General features: G+C 37.9%; 1 protein-coding gene across 2 annotated transcripts in view; it reads right to left on the bottom strand.

Moving 5' to 3' along the window:
- ATP10D (ATPase phospholipid transporting 10D (putative)) overlaps window positions 1-26349 on the bottom strand; it is a 122482-nt gene that overhangs the window by 11842 nt on the left and 84291 nt on the right. For both annotated transcript variants that reach the window (XM_069105178.1, XM_069105177.1), the window contains 8 exons: window positions 24766-24954; window positions 22127-22736; window positions 21613-21719; window positions 19296-19422; window positions 16055-16239; window positions 7838-8123; window positions 7513-7589; window positions 1173-1298 (listed from right to left, as the gene is read on the bottom strand). In XM_069105178.1, the coding sequence (XP_068961279.1) occupies window positions 1173-1298; window positions 7513-7589; window positions 7838-8123; window positions 16055-16239; window positions 19296-19422; window positions 21613-21719; window positions 22127-22736; window positions 24766-24954 (1707 nt within the window). The remainder of the gene's footprint in view (window positions 1-1172; window positions 1299-7512; window positions 7590-7837; window positions 8124-16054; window positions 16240-19295; window positions 19423-21612; window positions 21720-22126; window positions 22737-24765; window positions 24955-26349) is intronic.

Below are 26349 nucleotides of genomic sequence, written 5' to 3'. Positions count from 1 at the left end.
ATGCAAAAATACTTTAAATGTCAGCAGCTGACCAAACACAGTTTTTCTCATTACCAACTTTTTTTACTGAAAAGCTCTAAGCTTTAAGACAAAATTCTAGTAACTTAACATTAAATTATACTGGTTTGGACCATCTAAAAATGACCCACTGGAGCTAATTTATGTCAATGGAGACCTAATTTTTTTTCTTACCATTTAAGGGAGATGTTTATTATTTTGTTTTGTTTTAGTAAGCTAAAGTTGAAGTGAGTCTAAACTCTGCTGACCTAATTGATTATCATTATCACAGAATATTCATCTAGAATGAGAAAATTTTAGTTTGAAATGATCCTAACAGTCACTTAGTCTTTCCAAACTTGTTTGTTCATCTATATAAAATGAAGGGGTGAGATTTTAGTGACTAACCAGTTACCAGTTTGTAAGTGAAAGGACCAAGACCAGAAATCAGATTTTCTGACTATTAGTTCAACACTTAAAAAAATTCTAAGTTCAGATTCTAGAGCTTTCCCCACAGGGGTTGAGGGGATCAAAAAAGGTCTCCCTACTCTTTATTAATTTCCACAAAAGAAAAAGGAACCTTCCTCTCCCAACCTCCCCTGGTGAAGCAGGTGCTTGTTAGAATACTAGAATCTGAGTTTTAGAATGTACCTCACAGGTCTTCTATCCCAACTTAAGTTACAACTGTAAGGGCTTGCTAATGAACTAAGCTGTACTGTAGGTTTTCATTTTTCTTTTCTTTTTTTGCTGAATACAATATTGTTCTCTCTAGTTGGGTGGGGGCAAATCCAAGATTTTCTCAAAGTCGGGAGCCAAACACTCCCCCTTTCTCCTAATGAACAGTATGACACATTTCATATTTCCACTTGTCACAACCCTTTTACAGAGGATCACAAATCAGATTTTAAATGAACCAGACAAGACTTAATTGAATTTAAATGTACAAGGAGCAGCAAATCCTAACTGATGGAGAAGCCTAGCAATCTGCTGCCAGCAGCTGACACATAGACCGTTCTTTGATTATTTTTGATAAAGCAATTAATGGTATTGCCATCTCCTTCCCAGACCTTAAACATCGAAATTCAAGATGCTGTCACCAGTCTTTAAAGCATCAAGATTGATGCTTTAAAGAGTGATGGGAGAGTGCTGAGACAAGATCCCTAAATGTCACATACCACATTCTTGTAGAAAAAATACAGAATCATGTTAGATAGTCTGGTATAACACCAATGTCCATGGACAAGTAGGAGCTTGGTGAGGTGTCTGAACTGGGAAACTGCAAAGTCACTGGCCATCACTGCCTGCAGAGAGGAAAGAAGAAAATACTATTCAGAAAACATGAGAGACATTTTTCAGAAGGAATGCAGAGAGATTCAGTAGCCATGACTTGCAAACTCTTTCAAATTAGCCAGCTCTGCTATTCAAAACTTAGTGAGCATATAGAAGAAGCTGAGGAAATTACGGGAGAGCTATAAATGTTCTGCATAGGAATTTCTTATTTTACCAATACATACAAATGAGACTTTTTCCATCAGTTCATTATTGCTTCTGAATACCTGGCTCCCCTCCTCCCCTCTCCCTAGCTTGTGCTCATTCTCACACATCCATCAGTTTCCTTTGTCCTGTTCTCTCTCAATGAAGTTTTACTACCCTAGAGTGACATTGTAAGTTCCACTTCCTGTTTTGGACAACAACATAAAATATTGCGGCCAAAACCTCACAAGATTTTAAAATAATCTACTAGGCACTCAGAATATATTTCAGGCAAAGAAGGATCCAAATCCTCAATCTTCCTACGACAGGCATGTCAAAATTTATATTTTCTTCTATTCCCCAAGTCTGAAAGAACTTGAATCTGTAATGTCCCTTACTGCTTAGCCAGCAGTCATTTACTCCCTATCAAGGGGCAGAATCTTAGAAAGCCATTCATCTGCAAGGAGTTGGTTTAATGATACAATACAATAGAGAATGCACCACTAGACTAGAGATTTTCCTTTAAAAGCTTCCCTGTCTCTACTACACAAAGTAGCAGCAAAAAGTTAGGAAAAAAAGTCAATGCTCATAATTGAGCAATGGATAAACAAGTTGTGGTATTTGAACATAATGGACTATTACTGTGCTGTTCAGTGATAAACAGAATAAATACTGAGGAGAGGGAGACCTATGGGCTGATGCAAAGTGAAGTAAGCAGAGCCAGTAAAATAATATGCACAAAATTAAGAGATGGAAAGAAGAATAACTGAAAATTTCAACACTGAACTTGGTTCTAGAGAAGAGATATGAGAAGGTACTTCCTCTGGGTCTTAGCAGAGGTGGGGGAAAGATGAGTGTGGAATTTTTATAGGGTCATTGTTGGTTAGGTTTGGTGACTTTTCTTCTCCTTTTTACTTTTTTTTATAAGGAACAGTTCTCTGCAACTGAGAAGAATATACTGAAAAATGTACATGATATAAAAATATCAATAAAGATATCTTTTTAAAAGGTTTCCTTGATAGTTTTCAGGCAGTTTTCCTTTTATGGCAGAAGCTGTTCAGAAGACTATACATACATACATACACATGGATATACTAAACAATTTCGACAGGCTGTCATTTCATCAGTGTGGAGACTTTCCTTCATGGTTGGTGTTCAGGTGTTTTTACTGTGTCTGACTCTGTGACCCCATTTGGGGTTTTCTTAGCAAAGATACTGTAGTGGTTTGTCATTTCCTTCTCCAGCTCATTTTACAGATGAAGAAACTGAGGCAAACAGTGTGAAGTGACTTTCCCAGAGTGACAAAGCTAGTGTGTCTGAGGCTGGATTTGAATTCAGGAAAGAGGAGTCTTCCTCACTCCAGCCCCAGTAGTCTATTCACTGTGCCAGCTAACTGCTCTTCCCTTCATGGACACATTCATAATTCAGTATGTCTCCTTTAGAGATCACAGAATCATGGATTCGGAGCTAGGAGAGACCTTAAAGGTCATTCAGTCCAACCCTCTCATTTTATATATAAAGAAACCAAAGCCCAGAAAGGATGTGACTTGTTCAGGGTCACACAGTAAGTAGAAGGCCTGGGCTTTGAACCTAGGTTTGCTGACTCAAAGCCTACCAATCTTACCATAGCATCACCTGGTCTTTATGTGTTTCTGTGGAAAGGAACAAACAAAAATCAAACAAAACCATGTGCCTCCTGCCAGACTTTTAAGTGGTGAGCTTCTTGTCACCTACCTAAGTCAAACCTCACATAACAGACAGATTCGATCCCAGGAATATGCTGAGAGCCTCTCTAGCCAGTCCAGTCTGCCAGAACTTGTACCCTACTGGCATATACTTTAAGCACTCTAGATTATCTTCACAAGATATTTGTAGATCTTATACTCGATTGCCATGTGGGGGTGGGGGGGAGAAAATTTGAAACTCAAGCAACTGTGGAACTGAATGTTGTAAACTAAAAGTAAATAAACAAACTAATAAAAAAAAGATTATCTTCTTATCTCAGTGAGGCACCAGAGTCAGGATGCAGTGGGCTGTAGACTAGGTAATGAGATGTCACTTATAGATCTGGGAGTAGTCTCAGAGATCACAAGATCATAAAATCACAGACCTTCAGCTAGAACGAAGCTCAGATAACATCCAGTCCAACCTCTTCATCTGAAAAATGGGGAAACTGAGTCCATCAAAGTGAAATGACTTACTTGAGATCACAGAGCCAGTGTATGAGGCAGCCAGAAAGAAAAATCACATGCTCCCTCTATAAATTTAGTGTTCACTCCTCTATGCCATGTTGCTGAAGACAAGTGCTCCTGAATTATTTAAGTTAGCTTTTAAATTGACATGGCACTCTTAAAATAAAAGCTTTGCTATATCATACACAAACAGGTAGGTTATTTCTTATACCATTTGTCTATTCTCCTTCAGAAACAGGTAGAGACAATATTTTCTTTGGAGAAAGGCTTAATTTTTGTTTTGATTGAGTTGAAGAAGGGAAGGTCCAGTTACTAAGACCAAGAGATGCTCCCTAAGCCTACATTACCTGGCAAACACGTCATTTCTCCAACAAGTCTACCACCTAGCAAAACAACCTATTATGTATCTATACTTACTTACTTTATGGAAGTTCACAATTTAAAGTGGTCTTACAAATATAATACACATAGAATATTTCAAATACTCAGATGATGCTTCTTTCTCTTTTAGCTGGTTTATTTTTTTGGTCAGATTTTAGGAGTAAAAATGCTAAGTTCTCTACACAAAGTGGGGAGTTTCTTTCTTTCTTTCTTTCTTTTTTTTTGCCTTTTGGAGGGCAACTGGGGTTAAGTAACTTGCCCAAGGTTACACGGCTAGTGTTTTTGTGTGTGGATGTTAAGTGTCTGAGGTCGGAACTGAACTCCGGTCCTCCTGACTCTGGGGTCGGCACTTTACTCACTGTGCCACCTAGCCGCCCCAGGCGTTTATTTCTAATGAAGCTTTAGAGGTAAAACCCAGCATTGTTGTTATTGTTTTTAACCAACTTGTGGGAAAGACGAAGCTTAAATATGAGATTGGATTGCTTCTTGGAGTAGTAAGACAGTGATAATTGACAAGAGAGGAGAAAGAGCTGTTCCGTTTTTATTTTGCTTCTTCTGTTCTTTTTTCTGCCAAGGAGAATTTGCATTGGAAATGACAAGGAAAAAATGATTAATAGGGAGCTGATAACCAAGATAACAAAGGAGAGAGTAAGGGGGAATCTAGCTGACCTTAATGAATTCAAGTCACCCCTCCAAGATGAACTATAACCTCAAGTATTGAAAGAATGGAGAATGGAAAAGTACCTCAGGGCTAGAAAAGGACAAATGCTCTCCATTAAAAAAAAAAGAATAAAGAAGAATCTGGAAATCATAGGATAGTGAGATTAATCAGAAAATTTTTACAATACATCATGAGAAAGACGGTTAGTGAACATTTAAAACATTTAGAATGGGCAAATCATTCAACCTTTCAGTGATTACAAAGAGCCAGCATGCCTTCATAAAGAACACAATATTCCAGATAAACTTTTTGGGAAGCAATGTTAATCTGGTGGAACAGGGAATATTATAAAGTTTTCTAGATTGTTGAAAATATTTCATGAAGTATATTATTTTTGTGGAAAGGATGAAGAGCTGTGGACTAAATAATACAACTAGATGGGTGCAGAACTGGCTGAATGACTGGACACAAAAAGTACTCATTAATGATTCAAAGTCAACTTGGCTCGAAGTCTTCATTGAAGTGCCCTAGGAATCTTTGCTTTTCCCCATGTTGTCTAACATCAGTCCCAATGCTGTTTTCTGTTTTTGTCATCTTTGCTAAGTCAGAACAATTTATATGATAACCAAAATAATAACATGAAGGAAAACATTAGAAAGGCCTCTGGACCCTGCTCAAAGGAATGATAATGACTCCCAAAGACTATTGATGAAGCATATTTCTCACCACAGAGGTGAGATGGACTAGAGATCCATGTATTCTCAGAAATGGCCACTCTGTTAATTTGTTTTGCTGAATTATTCATTTTTTTGCTTTTTTTTTTTGGAGGGGGGAAGGCAGGGCAATTGGGGTTAAGTGACTTGCCCAAGGTCACATGGCTAGTAAGGATTAAGTGTCTGAGGCCGGATTTGAACTCAGGTCCTCCTGACTCCAGAGTTGGTGCTCTATTCACTGTGCCACATAGCTGCCCCTGAATTATACATTAAAAAAAAATATGGTAGTGCTTCTAATTAGGGATGATAGTTGTGATTTGTGGGTAGTGATAGCTATGCAAAAAAAAAAAAGGAAAATCAAGAGAAACATTTTAAAAGCACAAAAATAAATTGTAGAAGAGGGCACAGAGTAATATTTTTACTTTACCATTTATAATGTGAGCTAAAATCATGTCTGTTTTCCCATCAGCAAAATGAGAAGGCCACCACTATTATCTTCCTCATTGTGTTATTGTGAGCTTTAAATGAAACAACAGAAATTAGCTAAAAGCAACATGTAAACATAAGGTAGGATTAGTATAGCACAGAAGGTTAGATCTCTAATTAGAAGCCCTCTTTTATTTTTTTAAAAGGGTATAATTCAGCAAAACAAATCAACACATTGGCCATATCTGAAAAATAACATTTCGGACTGAGGATTACCATGGTTGACATATTAAGTCCCCTTCCAGTTGTTATTTTCTTCTCTGACGTATTATAAAGTTATCATAAACTCTAAAGGAACAGGGTGGCATTGTTGAGGGATAGTTTGGCTCCATCATGAACCTGGGTTCAAATCCTGTTCCTGATACACGCTGGCTTTGTAACCCTGGGCAAGTCATTCAACCTTTCAGTAATCTAAACAACTCCACACCAAGTTACAAAGTAGATGCAAATCTGCATTGGCAGAAGTGGTTTCCTTATTGGCATTTCCCTTAACATAGTGGTTACATAGAAAGCACTTCATGATTCATGACATGTTCACAGAGCATTCACTTTCATAATATTTCTTCAAAGCTGATAAGAGACATGTATTGACTCTTGGAAAGACTTACATGAACTGATGCAAAGTGAAGTGAGCAGATCCAGGAGAATGTTGTAACAGCAATACTGTTCAGTGAAGAACCGTGAATGATTTAGATATTCTCAGCAATATAATGATCCCAGACAATCCCAAAGAACTCATGATGCAGTGTACTATGTGCCTCCAGAGATAGAATTGATGCTGTCTGACTTAAGCAGACTGAAGCACGCTATTCTTCACTTTTGCTTTTTTTTTTAAATCCTCTTGTAAAAAATGACTAAGATGGAAATGTTTTACATGTTTGCACATGTATGGACTATAATGGATTGCTTACTGTCTCAGGAATTTGGAACTCAAAACTTTAAAAATAGTTTAAACATTTTTTAATTGAGGAAAAAAATAAAATGTGGCAAAAAAGTGATCTATGAAAATATCATATATGCATAAAAATAAGGACCTATTGTTCCTTACATAATCTTTTATTCCCCTGATCTTTGAATATGGAAATGTTTATGTTTGTTAATGTTTTTCAAGTTTGTAATAAAATTTTTTTTAAAGAAAAAGAGACTCAAGCGAAATGAATTGCTATACAATTATAGAAAATCAGCAATATAGTTTTGAATTAGCCACTCAGTGTCCCATCTAGTAATCTAGGACTCTTTCCTCCCTGAGATTTTGCCACAGAGAAGGCTATACCTACACAAAACCTGACCATGTGTTAGGGTTTAAAACCTCACAATCAAATGCAGAAAGGTACAAATATTAAATGCATCTTTTTCCGATCATGATGCAATAAAAATTACATTCAACAATGGGCCATGGAAAGAGATAAAAAATTTATCGGAAACTAATGCTAAAGAATGAGTAGGTCAAAGATCAAATCACAAAAAACAATAAATAATTTAGTTAAAGAGAATGACAACAATGAGACAACATATCAAAATTTATGGGATGCACAGAGAAGGCCTTGGTTTAGGAAGTGAGTAGTTTTTAGAGGTCATAGGGACTTTCATGAACATATCATTCACTAACCTGCATGCCTTCTTGGCCTGAAATTCCTATTCCAATGTCAGCAACTTGTATCATACTAACATCATTGGCTCCATCACCTTCCCGGGGGATCAGTTGGATGTGGGAGATAATAGGCATTAAAAAGAAAGGATAATAATATAAGTTTGGATGTGGAAAAACATGAACTTGGGAAACTTTTATTGACTATGATAGATAAACAAATCCCTTCCCTGCTTATCCCACTTTTCTAAAATCCTAGAGAAGGAAAATCATCCAAATGGAGAAGCTGAGAGATCGTGTCACAAAATTTGAGTGGGACAGAACCCATAATGATGCCCATACTCACCAATGGCCAAGGTCATCACTTTGAGCTGGTTTCGTACTAATTTTACCACTTCACTTTTCTGCAGGGGTGTTGCTCGGCAGCAGACAACAGCTTGGCACAATCCAGTGAGCTCTAAAAATTGATTCTGCAGACTGTCCTGCAGTGCAAACTCTAACGTTTTCCCAGTGATAATGAGCCCAGCTCGCAGCTGAGGAATGTGAGTGCCAGGAGACTGAACATTTGGAGGCCTTTGAACACTTTTCTTGAGTTCTTCTAAAGTCTTATTCATCAACATCTCACAGGCTTCCTTAAAAAGAGAGGGAGAGGAAGACAGAAACAGATTAAACACTAATGCTGTACCCATGGTGTTCCATTTTCTCTTCCCTTCAGCAGTTATTGTATCCATCAAGTTTACCTAGTGTGGGAAGTAATCTATATAATTTCAGCAATCAACAGGGCTTTTGAAGAGGGTTATGCCTGTGCATGCATGTATGTCTTGGAGTGTGTTTGCATGTGCATTTACAAGTGGGGGGGGAGGAATTAGTCAAATAAGTGAATTATCTAGAGAAAAAATTATTGGACAGAAAGAAAAAACCCCACTCCAAACCAGTAACTCTAAAAAGAAAACAAATGGGCTACAATGTATATTACTATACTTAGGTATCTCCATTATTCAGTTATATCATCTAGCTGGAACAGCTCATATTTACATAGAAAGTTCAAGTTTGCAAAGTGCTTTACACTCATTATCTCACTTGGTCCAGAACACAGCTGTGAATGACAATAATCAAAAATACCTCTGACTAGCCCAGGCAAATGCCAATGCCCATGCATGAAAGCTTTAGCGCTTCACCCTCAGGAGATGCTCTCAAGAGACAAATTGTTAGAATGTCAGCTCCTTGGGAGTGTGGATTGTTTCATTAACTACATTGGTATCACCAGGGCCTAGCACAGTGCCTGGGGCATAGAAGATGCTTAATAAAGGTTTGTAGATTAATTGAATGATGCTGTAATTCTAAGGACCTTGGTTAGCTAGCTTCCAAACCCAGCATAAGATTAGAGGCAGTAATTCAGGAGGGGGACGGTAGGCTGCTAGAAGCAGGCATACTGACAGCGGCAGAAAGTCACATCTGACAGCATGACATGGAACACAGAGACAAAATGCCATAAAAGCCACAAGTGGTCAAAAAAACATTGAGAACTGGGAGGCAAATAGCCCTACTCAGGAGATCCTGAGGCCACAGTATTATATAATTTGGTGTAATAAACAATGCTAAAAATAGTGACCCTGAGCTGTAAGAATGTAAGAAATGTAAGAAACTGATGACTGATGTTCTGGATGCTCTGTTTGAGAAGGCAGGGAAGAGTGGAACACGTAGAAATGAAATTTTCACGTAACTGGAGATTATCTTGTTATGTACCCAAATTTTATTTTAAGCATTTAAAAAAGACTTTACATTGAAGACATGCAAATATCCCTTGTTCATGATGTTGATTATGGGTAGGGCCTATCTAGAATGAGGAGAATAAGTGCTCAATAATATTTATTGGTGAGAAAAAATATTTTTTGCTTCTGTTGACATGTTTTGATAAACTTATTTATGTGTATTAGAATCCCAACACTTGCAATTCATAAAATATAAACTTTGTTAGGGGTGTGTGTGTGTGTGTGTGTGTGTGTGTGTGTGTGTACATGCGCACTTAGGTCTGTATGGTAGGGAGAGGGAGAAGAAAAAGAACATTCAAAAAGCCAGGAGAATTCAGTCTTTAACCACCTAACTATCTACTTGGGAAGAAAAGGTTAAAATGCTGACATCATAAACAATCTTGGGAGGTCAGGAGCCAGGACCGAGGACTTGGTGTTCTAATTTCACTGGGTTAGGGAATTCCCAAGAAAGAAAATCCCACAATCCATGCAGATAAGCAACTATTATGCAATTTAGGTTTAGAGACTTACTGCACTGAGAAGTTAGGGGACCTTCTCAGGATCATATAGATACTATGTGTCATTGGGAGGATTTGAACCCAGGTCCTCCCGCTTCAGAAGCCAGTTCTCTGTTTACTATACAATGCCAATCAGTCAACTATCATTTATTAAGTACCTACTATGAACCACTAAGTGCTAGGAATACAAAAGAAAGGCAGCCCCCCCTCTCCCAAACAACCAAGTTGCTCTCCAAGAGCTCAGTCCAATGAAGGAGACCATATGCAAACAACTAGGTACAAACAAGACATATTTGGGATAAATTAGCAATACTCAACTGAGGGAAGACATTAGCATTAAGGGGGATTCTGATATGCTAACTATGATTATGATAAACAATATAAGGGAATAAATAATTCATGCTAAATTATCTGATACAGGTAGAAATCAACATTGAGAAGGGACAAGCTGTAGTAACTGGGAAAATTTCATGAAATGGAACTTCAACTGAACCTTAAATGCTATGAAAAGAAAGACAATGGAAAGGGCATTGCAGACAAGGGAATGACACATTCAGGCGTCTGTTCTACAGAGTACAGGGGGCAGTCAATGACAGCACAAAGCCTGAGAACAAAATAGGGAGGCAGCTGAAATTACCTTTCATCTGTCCAAGGAACAGACTGCAATTCTCAAGACATTCTTTGGCAGTGGCAATAACTGAGATGTCATTATTTTAATTAGAGCATCATCATAAGAGAAAAGAAAGTGAGCACTGGCTTTGCAGATGTTCACAATTCTTTTATTTGATGATGAAATTTGCCAAATATCTTTTAGGTTTGCAAAGTACTTCATAGACATTTACTTTATTTGATCTTCCCAATATGGTAGGTGTTATTATCCCCATTTTACAGACAAAGAAACCAAGGCTCTGAGAGGTTAAAGTGAGTCATCCGGTATCACATAGCTAGTGAGGATTTGAGAAGGGATTTGGACCCAGTTTCCTGACTCCACAGCATGATGAGACTATAGAAGTCATTTTTAGATCAGTCAGACCTTTGAGTGCCTAAGATGTTCAAGACATCATGTTAGGCACTGTCCAGACTCCAAAAGAAGCTTATGATCTCTGCTTTGATGGGAGGGAGGATGTGTGGTAGGCTACAAAGAAAACCAGACTGAGTAGCAGAGAAACTGAGTTCCAATCCCAGTTCTGCCTTTGACTATTGTATGATCTTTGGCAGGCTGGTTTCTCTCTGTAGGCTTTGGTTTCCTGATTCAGTAAAGGTTCCTTTCAGCTCCAGTTCTCTGATGATAGAGATGTGGTTCCAGGGTGGGACCCTCCTTTCTCTGATACAGATTTGACCCCGCCATACTTTTTTCAGCCTGTGTTTGATGTGTATCTTTCTAGTAATGCTTCACAGAGATGCATCTAACATGCTGAAGAACTTCCTTTCATGCTCTCTCCCCTTCAAGATTGAAATCTATGACCCCACGGTCTGTTATCATCTCTTCATCTAGTTATGCCCTTCTGAAAGCACTTTCTGTGGACTGTTATTGGCAGTGACAGAGGCTACTGAAGCCTGCCACATGGCTTTCCATTATCCTTTGTATTACTGTAATTTTAGTCATTAGGATATTGTATTGTGTCATGATTTGCAGCCACATAAGAAATATTTAAAGGGAAAAATCACATCAGCATAGTAGAGAAGAAGGAATATTGGCTGTGGAGTTAGAGACCCTGGGTTGAAATTCCAAGTCTAACATTTACTACCTGAGTGACCATGGTGAAGGCGCTTCAAGGTCTGACTCTCAATTTCCTCGTCTGTAAGGAGTTGTACTAGATAGCTTATGAGGTCGCTCCCATCTCTAGGGCTGAGATCCCATGGCATAAAAGGGATGGGATTTTTGTGGCATCAGGCAGTGTAGAATCACTGAAAACAATCAGTTTAACAAAAGAAATATTACTAGATTTCTTGTTCCCATTCAGTTTCAGGCCCAGCCTCTTTGTCATCTACAAGAGATTACCAGGGATTATCTAGATGGTGATAGTATTTGATAAGCTGCCAGCCCAGTTGTATGTCATGGGCTTGACAATATACATTTTTCATCCTTGTGGATGGTCAGGCAGTCAATAAACATTTATTAAGTGCTTACCAGGTGTCAGGCATTGTGTTTAATGATGGGGATACAAAAAAAAAAGAGGCAAAGGTCCTGCCCTCAAATGGTCAAATCCACCTCTTTTGCATTCCTGTGGATTTCAATGAGGTAGCTTTGTGGTAGGCTGGGGTTTCGTACCATTAATTCAATGATATTAGCCAGTGGGAACATTTGAGGACTAACACCCAACACCCACAGGGAATGCTTCTTTTGTTTGGACTCTGGCAAGACACTGTCTTCCAAGTCACTGAAGAAAGATCAACTTTGATTGCTTACTTCCAGTGGTATGTAAGACCTTGCTCCTCAAGGGTAGGGCCTTCCTTTTGTCCATATTGTACCCCCACACTCAGCTAGAAGTTTGTAGGTGCCCCATAAGTACTTGTTACATATTGAATGAATGCCAGCAATCAGCACATCACTGAATAGCATTATCTCTGCAGTTACATCTGTGATAGAAACTCCTCTGATTCTAGTGTATGCCTGAAAGTACTTTATCATATGGACAGCCTTTAGGGCATTATTTTCTTCTAATGAGTTAAGATGTTATTTTTAAAATAATAAAAAGACATAGCTGAATCCAAGAACATGGTATAATGGATAAATTACTAGACTTGGAACAAAAAAAGAGCCAAGTTCAAATTCTGCCTCAGATACTAACTCTTATTCCTGGCAATTCTATTAATCTCTTCTGGTCTCAGTTTCCTCACCTGTAAAATGGGGATAAAAACTATCTCATATGGTTGTTGTGGGAATCAAATGAGATAATATTAGGCATCCTAAATGTCTTCATTCAAATTTAAGCTTCAGTAGCTTAAAACTCAATTTTAAGCTTCAGTAATTTAAAACTCAATTTTAAGCTTCAGTAGCTTAAAACTGCACTAATACTTCTGGGACACCCTGTAAACATAAAGGGTTTGGCAAACTTTAAAGTGCTATTTAAATGCTAGTCATCATCATCATCAAAAGAGTGTTAGATGGTACATGAAAAGGGTTAAATAATTTGTAATGAGTCCTATGAGGTTTCTGAGGAAAAAGAAATCACTGTGACCTGGTATAGTCAGGGAAGGATCTCTCAGAGGCTAGGATTTGAGCTAAGTAAAGGGAAACATGGGTAAGCACTGCAAAAAAGGGCAGAAATGGACAAAGAACCCCTCAGCCGGAAGGCAAAACAAATGTGGGCAGACCAGCCTTCTGGAGGGAAAGTTTATTTGTTGGGGGTTTTGTGAGAGGGAAGGTTGAAAGGATAGAACAAATTCAAATTTGCTTTGAACAATGAAATTCCTATTAAATACCCCAGTTTGAGGGTAGGGGTGAAAAATATGTACACAGTCAAAGTAGCAGCAATATTGTGGGATGGTCAACAGCTGTGAATGACTGCTGTTCTCAACAATACAGTGATCCGGGACTTCAGATAAAAGATGCTGTCCATCCCCAGAGAAGGAACTGATGGTGTCTGAATACAGATTGAAACACACTTTTTTTAACTTTATTTTTCTCTAGGGGTTCTTTTAGGGGTCTTTTTTCTTTCACAACTTGACTAATATGGAAATGTTTTTCTTGACTACACCTGTAGCCTGTACTGAACTGCTTGCCTTCTCAATTGTGGGGGAGAGGGAAGGGTTTGGAAGGGACTCAAGGTTTTAGAAATGAGTGCTGGGAGTTGTTTATGCATGTGACTGGGAAAAATAAGATACTAAATAAAAGAAAAAAAGAAAAGAAAGAAGAATCTGTACAGAGTACAATGTTTCAAAAAGCCTTACAACTTACCAGAAGCAATGGCAAAGAAATACCACCAGAGGGCATAGGTATTTGATAAACATTTATTAAACATGAGTATGTGTCAGGAACTGAAAAAATCAGTTCCTGCCCTCTAGGAGTGTGGTGAAAGGGGTTGGCAAAAACTTGGAAGAGGTGGCACTGAAGCGAAGTCTTGAAGGTGGTGGAGGATTCTGAGAAGTAGAGATAAAGAGGGAGCAGATAGGAAGGTAGGGGACTGGGAGGGAATGGGGTAATGTAGGCAAATGCTCCAAGGTAGGCAAATGCATTGAGCACTTGAGTATCCTTATAGTCCCTGCCTTTTAAAATGCTATCAAGGACCATTATTTACCAAACTATTCACTGGCTGTCACAAGAAACCATTTCTTGTATGCAATGTAGAAGAAAAATTCAAGAAATGAAATTCTTAGGTGTGGAGGTAACAAACTCTTGGGCACTGAAAACTGTGCTTCCACAGTAAAGGTTCTATGGGGCTGGAAAGGCTCTAACCACGGGCTTGATGACAGAATAGGCAACATGTGGTCCAGGTTCTAGACTAGTAACTAAATATAGAAAGTTTCAAGAGGAGGATGTCAGCCAGCAGATGGTTGTTTGGAGGGATATTGGGGAAGTTAGCCCTAAGCCTCTTTATCTGGCTGACCTCTGCTGGAGTGGACCCATACAATATAAGAGCATCACTGATACCATCTGAGATCACTTAGATGGAGAGTGCCTTTTGTTGACAATAAAAATAACAGTAAAAACAATAATAGAATTTAACTTCATGGTTTACAAAGCACTTTACATGTTCTCTCATTTGATCTTCACAAAAACTCTTTGAGGTAGGTCAATTATGATTTTCGTTTTTTTTTAAGAAGGAGGAAACAGGAGAAGTTGTTTCTCCAAATCCTTCCTTCTTCCTAACTTCCATGTTACTGTAGAGAGTATAGTCTAACACTATCCTCCCTGTCACCCAGGCTCATAACCTCAGTGTAATTCTTGACTCCTCCCTCTGGGTTATCACCCATAACTAATCAGATGCCAAAACTTGCCTTCCCCAATTTTGCACCTTCGCTCGTATATGATCCTTTCTCTCTTGACATTGCTACCACATGGTGAAGGTCCTCCATGGCCTCATACCTGGTCTACTGCAATATCCTTTTGGTCAGTCTGCCTACTGAAGTTTCCCCCCACTCTAGTCCTCCACTCAGTGGCCAAAGTGATATTCCTAAAGCATAGGACTGACCATGTTACTCCACCATTCAATAAACTCCAGTAGTTCCCTATTACCTATTAAGATCACAGGAGCCCAAGTATGGCACTATACTCCTTCTCCTTTTGGGGGTTGTGGGAGAAACTACAGCAAGGCTATGCCAAGAGATATATCACAAGCCCACCTCTGCCAAGCAAGTCGATATGATCTCAGGTTCATCCATTACAGACCTGCCAAGTCCTCCATGCCAGGCATTTCCTTGGCCCATAGGGCTTGTGGCTATATTGCATCTCATTCCTTTGGCCAAGGAAAGAGTTAAAAAGATCCAATGGCCTCTGGTCCTTACCAGGAGCATGCAGAGTGTGCAGCAGATAGGCCTTCTAAGAAAGTGGGTGTGACTGTCTAGTATGCTGTTCCATGGGGACTGAAGATAGGAACAAGGGAATCCCACTCTTCTATTGACTTATGTTTCCAGTATTTTTATACCTCCTTCTCTGCCCTACAGTTGCTAATTCAAGGCTACTGGTCCAAGGTTTAGGGCAGAAGAGGGCAGTACCCAGGAGTCATGAAGTGTAAGAAAGGGAGGTATAAGAAAGTGAGCACTGGACATGGGGTCAGGACTACTTATGTTCAAATCAAGCCCTATCATGTATTTAGTGTAAGCTTGAGCAAGTCACTTAACCACTCTGGGTCTCATTTTCCCCACTTGCAAATTGTTCTGGCAGAGGATGTCACAGGGTTGGAATGGATGACAAGGAAGGTTCATTCCAATTACATATTCTATAACGATGTTCCTTCTACAACCACACAGAGCACTTTTTGTTGGCCCTCTCTAATGTATCTATCAAACAGTAGGTGGTTAATAAATGCTTAGTGATTAATTATAGTTATGTTAAATATATGTTCTGGCTAGACTGTAAGCTTCTTGAGGACAGGAACCATCTCTTATTCAAACTTTACATCTCTCCCTTTACTATCATAAGTGTTTGGCACACAGTAGGCACTTTCTACTAAGTTACTGTTACAGTGATATGATACGTTACCCTATCAAACATAAGACTACAATGTACTGGTCTATATTTGTAACAATAAAACAGACATTTACCGATTATTCAATTTCTTTTGTTTCTAGCTCCCAGTGACTACATTTTGCACCCCTGAGCTAAAACTAGCTGATAATTTTTCTACTCACTTTATTTTGGGTGTTGAGGATAAAGATTTTGTCATCTTGTTCCAGTAGTTTGCAAGCATAAGCTATGTTAACAGCTGTCTCCTGTTTGTCTCCTGTCAGCATCCAGATCTTAATTCCTGCTTTTTGCAAGGCCTCTATTGCCTCTGGAACACCCTCCTGCAAACGATCTTCAATGCCAGTAGCACCTACAGTAGGACAATATAAAACAGGGGCACTTAGGGAACCAAAGCCAATGGAAGCCCGTAGGGTCAACTTGGGTTATTACCTACCCAGCCTATCCATTCTAGAGAACAATTCTACCTCTGAAGTTCCAACCTGCAACAGGCTCACTCAGAGAAGGCTCCATATACTGACTGTGGAACCTCTCCATAGACACTAGAGAAAAACAATTACGTATAAAGAATTAAAATGAGGTTAGAGATGGGGAGAGGAGAGAGATTCTGTAAGAGGCAGAAGCCAGTTTGTTAAACTCAAGTTTTCTTTATTTTTCCTTTTGTTTTAAATTGTATTTAATTTATAAATAAAACAAGCATTTCCATAACATAATAAAAGATGATTGCACATGAAACTGCAAATCTATGATATACAACTTGCTATTCCTTTTAAATATATAATAACGTTATCATGTAAATTTCTTTCCCCCCCTTTTTTCTCCCTCCTCCCCATCCCAGAGATGGTTACCATTAGACACAAATATCTATCTAGATGTAAAATCATTTTATACATACTTCTATTTATAAGTTCTTTCTCTGGATGCAGATAGCATCTTCCTTCATATGTCCTTTGTGGTGAATTTGGGTATTTAGAATAGTCAAAATTACTTAGTTACTTTGGTTCTCAAAACAATATTGTTGTTACTACATACAATGTTTTCTTGGTTTTGCTCATTTTGCTATTTTGTATAAGTCTATCCATGTTTTTCTAAAATCGTCAAGCTGATCATTTCTTATAGCACAATTAGTATTCCATCACAATCATACACCACAACTTGTTCAGTCATCCCCCAATTGATGAACATCTCCACAATTTCTAGTTCTTTGCCACCACAAAGAGAGTTACTATAAATATTTTAGAACATATAGGTTCTTTTCCTTTTTCTCTAATCATCTTTGGAAACAATAGTGGTATTGCTGGGTCAAAGGGTATAGGCAGTTTAATAACTCTTTGGGAATAATTCCAGATTGCTCTCCAAAATGGTTAGATCAATTCATAATTCCACCAACAGTGAATTAGTGTCCCAGTGTTTCCACATCTCCTCCAGCATTTGTCACTTTCCCATTCAATCATTTTAGCCAACCTCACAGGTGTTGATTTATCTCAAAGTTGTTTTAATTTATATTTCTGTAATGGGAATGTAAATTTTGAAGATCTTCCCTGCCCCTAGGCTAAAGTGTACCTGGAGCCTGGGGTGGGAGGCTTGTTTTTCAGTAGATACTTCTTGATTGGCCAGTGGGTCAATAAGGTTGTTACATTCTCTGAGCCAGGAGAAGGCTATATAAGCCCTGATGTGTAGCTTTGTTTTGGGGCTCACTTTGAGAAGTGTTCTGTCATTTGATCTGGATTCTGGGAAGCCGTTGTTGAGAGCCCCCCCCTCAGCTTTGAAAAACCCAGATGTTGATTTGGTATGGATGTAATGGTTGGACAGTTTGGAAACTCTCTACTTGATCTGTTTCTCTGTCTTGATAATTCTGTCTGTATACTCTGAAGTTTGGGGTGCTGACCTTTTTCCCCTGAACTAGATAAACGATATATGTTTGACTGATTAAAGTAAGCTTGTTAACCCATTTTGAGTTGCTTTCCTTTAACAAAGCAGATCCAAGAACCTGTGGTGGCAGCAACCCTGGGGACGCTGGGGTGCTTGCTGCTACATTTTCTCTAATCAATAATGATTTAGAGTACTTTTTTATATGACTATAAATTGTTTCGATTTCCTTGTTGGAAAACTGCCTATTCGTTTCCTCTCATTATTCATCAATTGGGGAATGACTCAGTCTTATAGGTTTTATAAAATTCTTTATATATTTGACATATGAGACCTTTATCTGAGGAACTATCTATAAATCCCCCCCCCAATTTTCTGCTTTCCTTCTGATCTTGGTTACATTTATTTACACAAAATCTTTTTAATTTAATGTAATAGAAATTATCCATTTATACCTCACTCTGCTATCTCTTTTTTATTCATAAATTGTTCGCCTACCTATAAGTCTAATAAGAAATGTTTCATATTCTACAAATTTTCTTGTAATATCTCTCTTTATATCTAGGTCATGTATCCATTTTGACCGTATCTTGGTAAATAATGTAAGATATTGGTATGTTCCTCTGTGTGTGTGTATATATACATATGTATGTATATATACATACACATATACATATATATATATATACACACATACACACACAATATGCCCAATACATAAAAAAGCTCATCCCAACAAGTAATAACTTAATTCCACACTAAGATTACTCATAAGGAAGGCAGGTTGATAAAGACTATGTGAAATGGTAAAGTTTTAAGTACTCACCTATAGAACAAGGCTGAATTACAAATCTGAAAATAGTATTTACAATAATGAAGGGAAGGTGAGCAGGGACAAGTCCCTAAGGAGGGCGGATTTGTGTGATATTCTTGTTAGATACAGAGTATTCTCCCAGCTCAGAAGTGGGGACTCAGAAACAGAAGGAGGATGGGGGAAAGAAGAATTTTTTGGTGAGTCAAAATTTAACTCAGAATAAAAATCTCCAAGTTTTTATACTAGTTGAAAGAAATGCCATAGGGAGGAATAAAGTCAAAAAGGAAGCAACTGCTACATCAGAATCCTCTATTGTCTTTGCATTGGATTTAATTTTTAAAAGATGACAATTTTAAGACTGATGGGTCTGGGTTCACTACCAACCAATTCTCTCTCACTGAAATGGATAGGGTGGATTGAAAGTCTGGTGGAGCCATGTTGGAAGTGGGAGGCAGAATCATTTCTGGATAGCATAAGATATACATATACTCTTTCATTTGTTTACCTACAATCTTGGTTAGATTAGAAAAGAAAGGAAAATTAATTAATTTCTCAAATTTGCCCTATTTAGGGCAAAATCACTACTACCACCCACATCAATTTTTGAAGGTAGAGATTGTTTTGATTTCTATCTTATTTGACATTCCCAGCATTCTGCAAAGTACCTCTTGCACATCAATTGCTTAATAAATGCTGAACTGACGAGATAATTATTTTCTACCTACCCAGCAATGTTAATTTGTTCTCAAGTCTCATGGCAGATTCAAGAAGTAATTGTTCCCTGTTGTCAATGCTAGTTTCTGCTAAAAAATGATTCTTTAGCCACTCAGCATACTCTGCATCACTCATGACCTATGTGGAAAGAGGAAATGAAAAGTACTTTTAGGACAGTTCCATATATCTCCAAGTCTATAATATTAATTGGGTCTACCATCTTACCATAGGCAAAATTTTAAAGTAAACAAAGTTAATATTTAGTGTTCCCTTTTTCCTGGTACTTTCATCATTTTTCCTAGCCAGAAATATCCTCATGCTACTACCCAACTACATAAGCTTTAAGCCCACCAATTTCCCTTACCAATCTAGCTGAAAACCACTTGTGTTAAATTTCACTCGTTCAGGTCAGGTAAAAATTATCTGTAAAATTCCAAATATGTTAATGAGAGAGAAGTTAGAGAAAACCTCCTTAGGCAAAATGCATTTTAATAACTAGATGGCACAGTGGATAGAGTACTAGACCTGGACTCAGGAAAATCTGAGTTCAAATACCACCTCAGATGCTTGCTAGTCATGTGATCCTAGACAAGTCATTTAACCTCTGTTGTCCTCATTTATAAAATGGGGATAATAATAGCCCCTACCCTCCAATGTTGCTGTGATGGCAAAAAGAGATAATATTTGTAAAGCACTTTGCACACCATAAAATGCTATGTAAATACTATCACCATTATCAGCATCAGCATCATCAAAGGCTTTCTAGAATGTACCAAAGGAATAACACTAACCGAAAATATTTTGTTCAAGAATCATAAAATTAGAGTTGGAAGGGAACATAGAAGTTATCTAGTCAAACTTCCTAGGAATTTCATCTACACTATCCCAGCTTCTGCAAAAATAATTAGATAGAAAATCCAAGGTCCTCTAAAGCAGCCCCTTCCATTTTTGTACAGCTCCACTCATTAGGAAGCCCTTCCTGGTATTGAGCCCGCAGGGGGAGGGCTCCATCTGGCCTCAAGGCCTCACGTTCTCCATCTCTGAGCCAAGGTCTACCTCCCTGTTAATGTCATCCCTTAGCCCTGGCACTGCCCTCTATAGGCACACAGAATGAATCTCATACACCTTTGCTGATAATAGACCTTCAAACATTTGAAGACAGCTGCAATATCCTCCTAAATGTTTTATTATATGTTCTCCAGGAAAAAAATCACTAGTTTCTTCAATTACTCTTCGTGATATAATTTAAGTCCCTTCTTCATAAAACATAGTTTCTGACCAGCCCACTCTGAAAGTGTGCCACCTTATTAATGAAAGGGGTACCCAAAACTTACAGAAATATTGAAGCTATGATCTGACCAGGGAAGATTATGAGACTAGAGTATTCTTAGTTCAAGATACTATACTTCTATTAAAGCATCTGACACTAAAGTCTATTGACTTGTGGTGCCACAGAGCAGAAGGATTTGTGAAAGCTATACCAAGGGATTATGAATTCTGGCAGGTCCTTTCAAGCTAGAGAGGATTTGGTATAGACTGTAAGTCTTGTCTTTGGTCTAGCCTAGCCTGCTTTGGAGAGAGGATCATAGATTTACACAGAGATGGATCGATCTACCTCTATATCCAGCTCTGTGTACACACATACATGCATGCGTGCATGTGTGTACTACGTATATACCTATAAATATATATAATACATACATATATATCTTGCCCAGGATCTCACAGCTCATATGTATCTGATGTGGGATTTGAATCCTGGTTTTTCTGACTCCAAGTTCAGGACCTTATTCACTATACCATGTTGTTCTTCATTATCAAAAGGTTGGCTAATGGGTTATGATTTTTTTTTTTGCCACAGCAAAGAATGAATACTGCCTATTAAGTCTCAGTTTAAAAAAAAATCCCACTTAAAATTCATTCAACTTAGACCACAGAATCATTAGCTTCTGTTTCTTGTTATGAGTGCTTCCTTGGCTTTATCAGATTCTCTTTTGAAATACTCCCATGAATTAAATTTAGTGCTAATTTCCCAATACCACTTTGCTGCATAATATGACCTTAATTAATCAGTTAATTCTCCTGATCTTGGGCATGGGGGATTTTCCAAATCCAGTTTCCTCACCAGCTTCCCTTAGACAGAACAACAGAAAGTAGGGGACAGTGGGAGGTGGCAGTGGAGAGTCCTATGTTCACACTTAAATCATATTCACACTACAAGCTAAAATCTTAGCTAACAGGAAGTCAGATCAATGGGACCTTTTGTAGGATGAATTACACTTTTCTAATGCCCAATGGAAATGAGGAAATTCAATGAAAGCATCTTACCTTTTTTGCAATACATAAAGTGCGGAGCCCTTTTCTGGCATAGTCATCTAAATGTCTCTGGGTTTTCTCCCTGATTATCTTCTGTTGTTTTTCCAAAGTCTCACCTTCTAAAATGATTAAGAAAATGTAAAAGTAGTATTGTAATGAACTTTTCCAATTACAAACACATCTTTAAAATTATAGTTTAAGCTTCAAAGAATAATGTTCCTAGTCATGTTAAGTAATTTTTATTTTTGCATACCAAAGTATCCCTAATAAAAGAGCTTCTGGCCAGAATGTATTAGTCTGTCTCTAAATGCTTCACAAACAGAGGTTAGCACTAAGAATGGAACATATTTATACATCAATTCTGATTGGTTCCCCTGTGACTGATTTCAAAGTCAAGCTTGTTACAGAATGATAATCCAGATAGTTCTGTGTTACAAACACGTGGCCAGCTGGTCTTTATACTGACCTAATCCAAAGCATGTTTCTAAGATAATGAGATTGAGGCATTGGTTAGGCATGTACCTACCTGTAGATGCTAACGACAGGAGGTCCATGATGACAGAGTCAGCCCCCTTTGTATATACCACAACCTTGTTAGACAGAGGGTGCCTGACGACAACAGACATTCTTTTTCTCACAGAGTCAAAAGGAAGAATGTGTAAAAGTTGAAATGTTAAAGGCCCCAAAGCAGCCAGGTCAACCATAACCTGGTCAGGTGTCCGGGACTGTAAAGTGCACTGGTAAGCCCGTGCTGCATACACTAAGGCAGCTTCATCCGGGCTTTCTGCTTCATAGTGCAAATCCGAGGCAAGTGTTTGCCCCACAGGAGAGTCCAAACTGCCAGTGGTGCTGCCTGCAGTGGCTTCAGATTTCTCTTCGTCTTTGAGGCAAGTTGTTTTACTGGGGCCTTGGGCCCCGTCACTTAACTGGGAAGCATCTTCCTCAGTGGGTGGGGCTAGCTTTGATCGATTAAAGAGGGAGAGTCTGCTAACAAAGGCATTTGCACCCCCAGATGATGGTTCTTTTCCACTGCAAAGGGATGGAAAACTTGCCCTTCGAACAGATAACTTCTGGAAGAGATTTTTAATTTCCTCTAAGGATGTAATGGGCATTCTACCCAGTGAAGAGAGTCTTAACTACAGGAAACAAAATAAAACACACCATAAGCCAAAATCTTCAAGTGTTTGCAAATGGGTTTACAAAAAAAAAGTACCTAAAAATCACTAATCTAACAAATGTTAATTAGTTTATTACATATTTACAAATGCAGTGGTTAATGGTGGATAAAGTGGCAAGGAAAGAAGTCACATAAAAAGAACAGTTTCAATGTTCCCTCATGATGTTCTTTTATTTTATGAAAGAAATCTCATTTGCCTGCAGCCTGGTTTCTTTTAAGTATAATCTAGTTTCTGTCTGTTTAAATTTGTGTATCTATGCTAAACCTGTTATGCAACTTAATTACATCTTAAAATCAATTCAAGTTTCACAGGATCTTAGATTTGGAGATAGAAAATACCTCACAGGCCATCTCTTCCAACCTCCACACTTTGTAAGCTTAAAGACTTCAGGGAATGACAGAAGAGTCACAAAGATATACAACTTTCTATTATTTTTCTCTCAAAAAGCAATGCTAATGATGTGAACGTGAAAGAACTTAGCTCTCATTGCAATAATTTTGGTGAACTCAGTGGAACTGAAACTCCTGCTAGGCACTTTTTAAATTGTTAGCAGCTCTACCAGGAAGAAAAAAATGGGAACTGAATCAATTGAGGTTATTGTTTCCATGTAGCTTTCATTTATCTTGTTCAATCCTTTCCACAAATATCCTACATAATAAAAAGTAGACTCAGGCTCACGTACAGAACTACACAGAATTTTTTTTTGCAGTCAGTGTACAATTATGGTTCTTGGGGAAAAGGAACAAAGATGTGATAATCTATTATTCCCATATGGTTCCTTAGATAGGAGACAATAAAGCTAGGTCCAGGAGGGAAGGGACTGTCCCTTACTTATTTTTCTATGTCTTATAGTTCCTAACATAGTGCTTTCCATAATGTAAGCACTAAACAATAATTGAATAAAACTCCTGAAATGATCCAAGTGAACTGGTAAAAGTTGTGGGCAATTTATAGAGGAGTTTCTCTACCTTCTTTCAAACTAGACAAGAGGAGTCAGGAAGACTCGAATCTGAATCCTACTTCAGACACTTACTAGATATGTGACCCTAGACACATATTTTCTCATCTGTAAAATGGGGATAATAATAGCATCTACTTCACAGGGTTTTGTGAAGATCAAATGAGATAACAAATGCAAAGGTCTTCTTCAAAAACCTCAAAGGATTATATATAAAGGCTACTTATTATTTCTAATTACATGGAAAATTGTTCTATGAAAAGCACATGACTTTACTTTGCGTTCTCAACTACACAATTAATTTTCACATAGCAACTGGATTGTGGGAATCTTCCAAGAATCTTCAAGCAAATATTTTTAAATTTGAAATAAATCATGTTTATGGCAAAGTTGACCATCTCTGAAGTTGCCAAAAACAAATGATCTGAAGCTAAATCAAATTGTAATTGGATTTGTGCTGTGTATTCAGAACTTTAAGTGTGGTTGTATGCTAACAGGAAGACATATAACCAAGAAAAACTTAACAAAGCAGTGAGTTCCCATTTTCCACAACCATTAAAAAAAAACTGAAAATGGACTATAATGCTTGGTAGAACAAGCAGGCTAGATGAACATTCCACAAATGTTTGCCCCTCTTCGACCATGTTTTGTTTGTGACTCTCTAAAGATTTATCATAAGATTAGGTATAAGGACTGGAGTTCTGGTTTCATTGGTATAGGCAACTTCTGGGTGTAATATTTTGGGAAGACTGCTTATTTAATTTCAGAATGTACAAATAAAAGCATAGAGAGAACTGGTACAAATATATGAAATAAAGTATCCTAAAAGGTAAGTTCACCTTTTGTAGTAGACATTATTTGGGGGGGAGGGGAAGTTGGATAATTTCCTTTCAGTCTAGGAAATAATAAAGTCAATAAAAAGCAATATAACCCTTTCTCATCCTTCATTTATGTAACATTACTAGAGCAAACACATTTAAACCTATTATCTTCTTTAGTAGTTTGGGACTGTGGTAAATGAAGACTTACCCTTTGTCTTGGTTGGTTGGGAGATGAAACTACAACTGTATTACAAATTGCCAAGGCAAGAAAGAAGTCAATTATGTACAAAGTCTCTGCTGACAGATCTTGTTCAGTTTCATTTGGTAGCGTGAATAACTGAGGTGTAATCTGGTTAAATTTGGCCAAAAGTCCTGTATCGGGTACAACATCAGTTTCCTGTGGGTCAAATCATCACAAGAGGTATGGATCAAGAGCAAAGTCCTTAGACTTCTGTGGTTTTAATTTCACACAGGATATAGTTTTTGCAACTAGATACTGTCTAGAAGGGAAAAAGTAATATACAATATTTAATTTATTTTTTCCAGAAAATTCTACGTGGGTCAGTGAGAATGGTAGAATAACACATTTGAAGAGTAAAGTAAAATTAAAATTCATCAAAAAGTTATGTGTGCACAAAAAAGGATCACAAAAATGATCATTACATTTGCTTTTTCCATCTCCATTGGAAGGACTGCCACTTACTTTGGTGCAGAAGTATAATGTGAGTGACACTGTGAAAGGACATAGAATTCACTCTGAGTTCCCACAACCATGCTGCTTTTGCAGCATGATAGCCATTTTATTTATTTATTTATTTTTTGCAGACAGCCATTCTATAAAGAGCTCACCCTCTCAGAATGAGATCTTGGAAGTCAATGTATTACTAGGTTTGAGGTGTTAACTAATAGTCATAATGGAAGCATACCAATGAAAGACCCAATTTATATAAATACTAGAATTCATGAAGGATCTCTAGTATTAATGGTTCACTTTATAGAACAACTTGTCTTACAAAGCATTTTCCTCACAAAAATCTAATGAAATAGGTGGTTTGGATTATCTTCATTTATAAATAAAGAAACAGGTTTGGGGGGGGGTTATTTTCCCACAATACCTAGAACATAGCACAAGTCCAAATGTTCTCTCCCTCTGTCCATTCTTCCTTCCCTCCTCCCTTCATCACAGATAATAATGGATTTGAATTCAGGCCTTCTGACAATTAAAAGTAGTGTTCTTTCTACTATAACACACGGATTCACCACCAACTTTTTTTTTTTTAGCTTTTTTGGAGGGGGGAAGGTAGGGCAATTGGGGTTAAGTGACTTGCCCAAGGTCACATGGCTAGTTTTGTGTTAAGTATCTGAGGCTGGATTTGAACTCACGTCCTCCTGACTCCAGGGCCGGTGCTCTATTCACTGCACCACCTAGCTGCCCCACCACCAGCTTTTAACAGTACTGAGCACACAGGAAATATCTAGGGTGAAGAACCTCCACAAATCCTAGCTTAACCCATGCTCCTACCCATTTCAATGCAACACAATGCCAGAAAGATTACAGAATTATAGAACCAAAAGCTGCATCAGGGATCATCTTTTTATCTATTGCAAATAGCTTTAATTTACCCTTGTCATTACATTTGAGTTGCTGATTCAAGACACTATAATTTTAAAAGTCAATTATTTCTCAAAGAAACCTATTTAGCAGATTAAGTCATGTTTCTCCTACCCTTACTCCTGGAAATAGTAGCTTCCAGAAAGGGAAGTTAACCACTGTTAAATGAAGAATGCAGCA

This window comes from Petaurus breviceps, unplaced genomic scaffold, assembly GCF_028583685.1.
Source record: "Petaurus breviceps papuanus isolate PSGF00001 unplaced genomic scaffold, PetGlider_PUasm1.0 76, whole genome shotgun sequence".
In the NCBI taxonomy this organism is placed as follows: Eukaryota; Metazoa; Chordata; class Mammalia; order Diprotodontia; family Petauridae; genus Petaurus; species Petaurus breviceps.
Note: the sequence above shows the minus strand (reverse complement) of the source record. Positions and strands in the feature narration are given on the sequence as shown.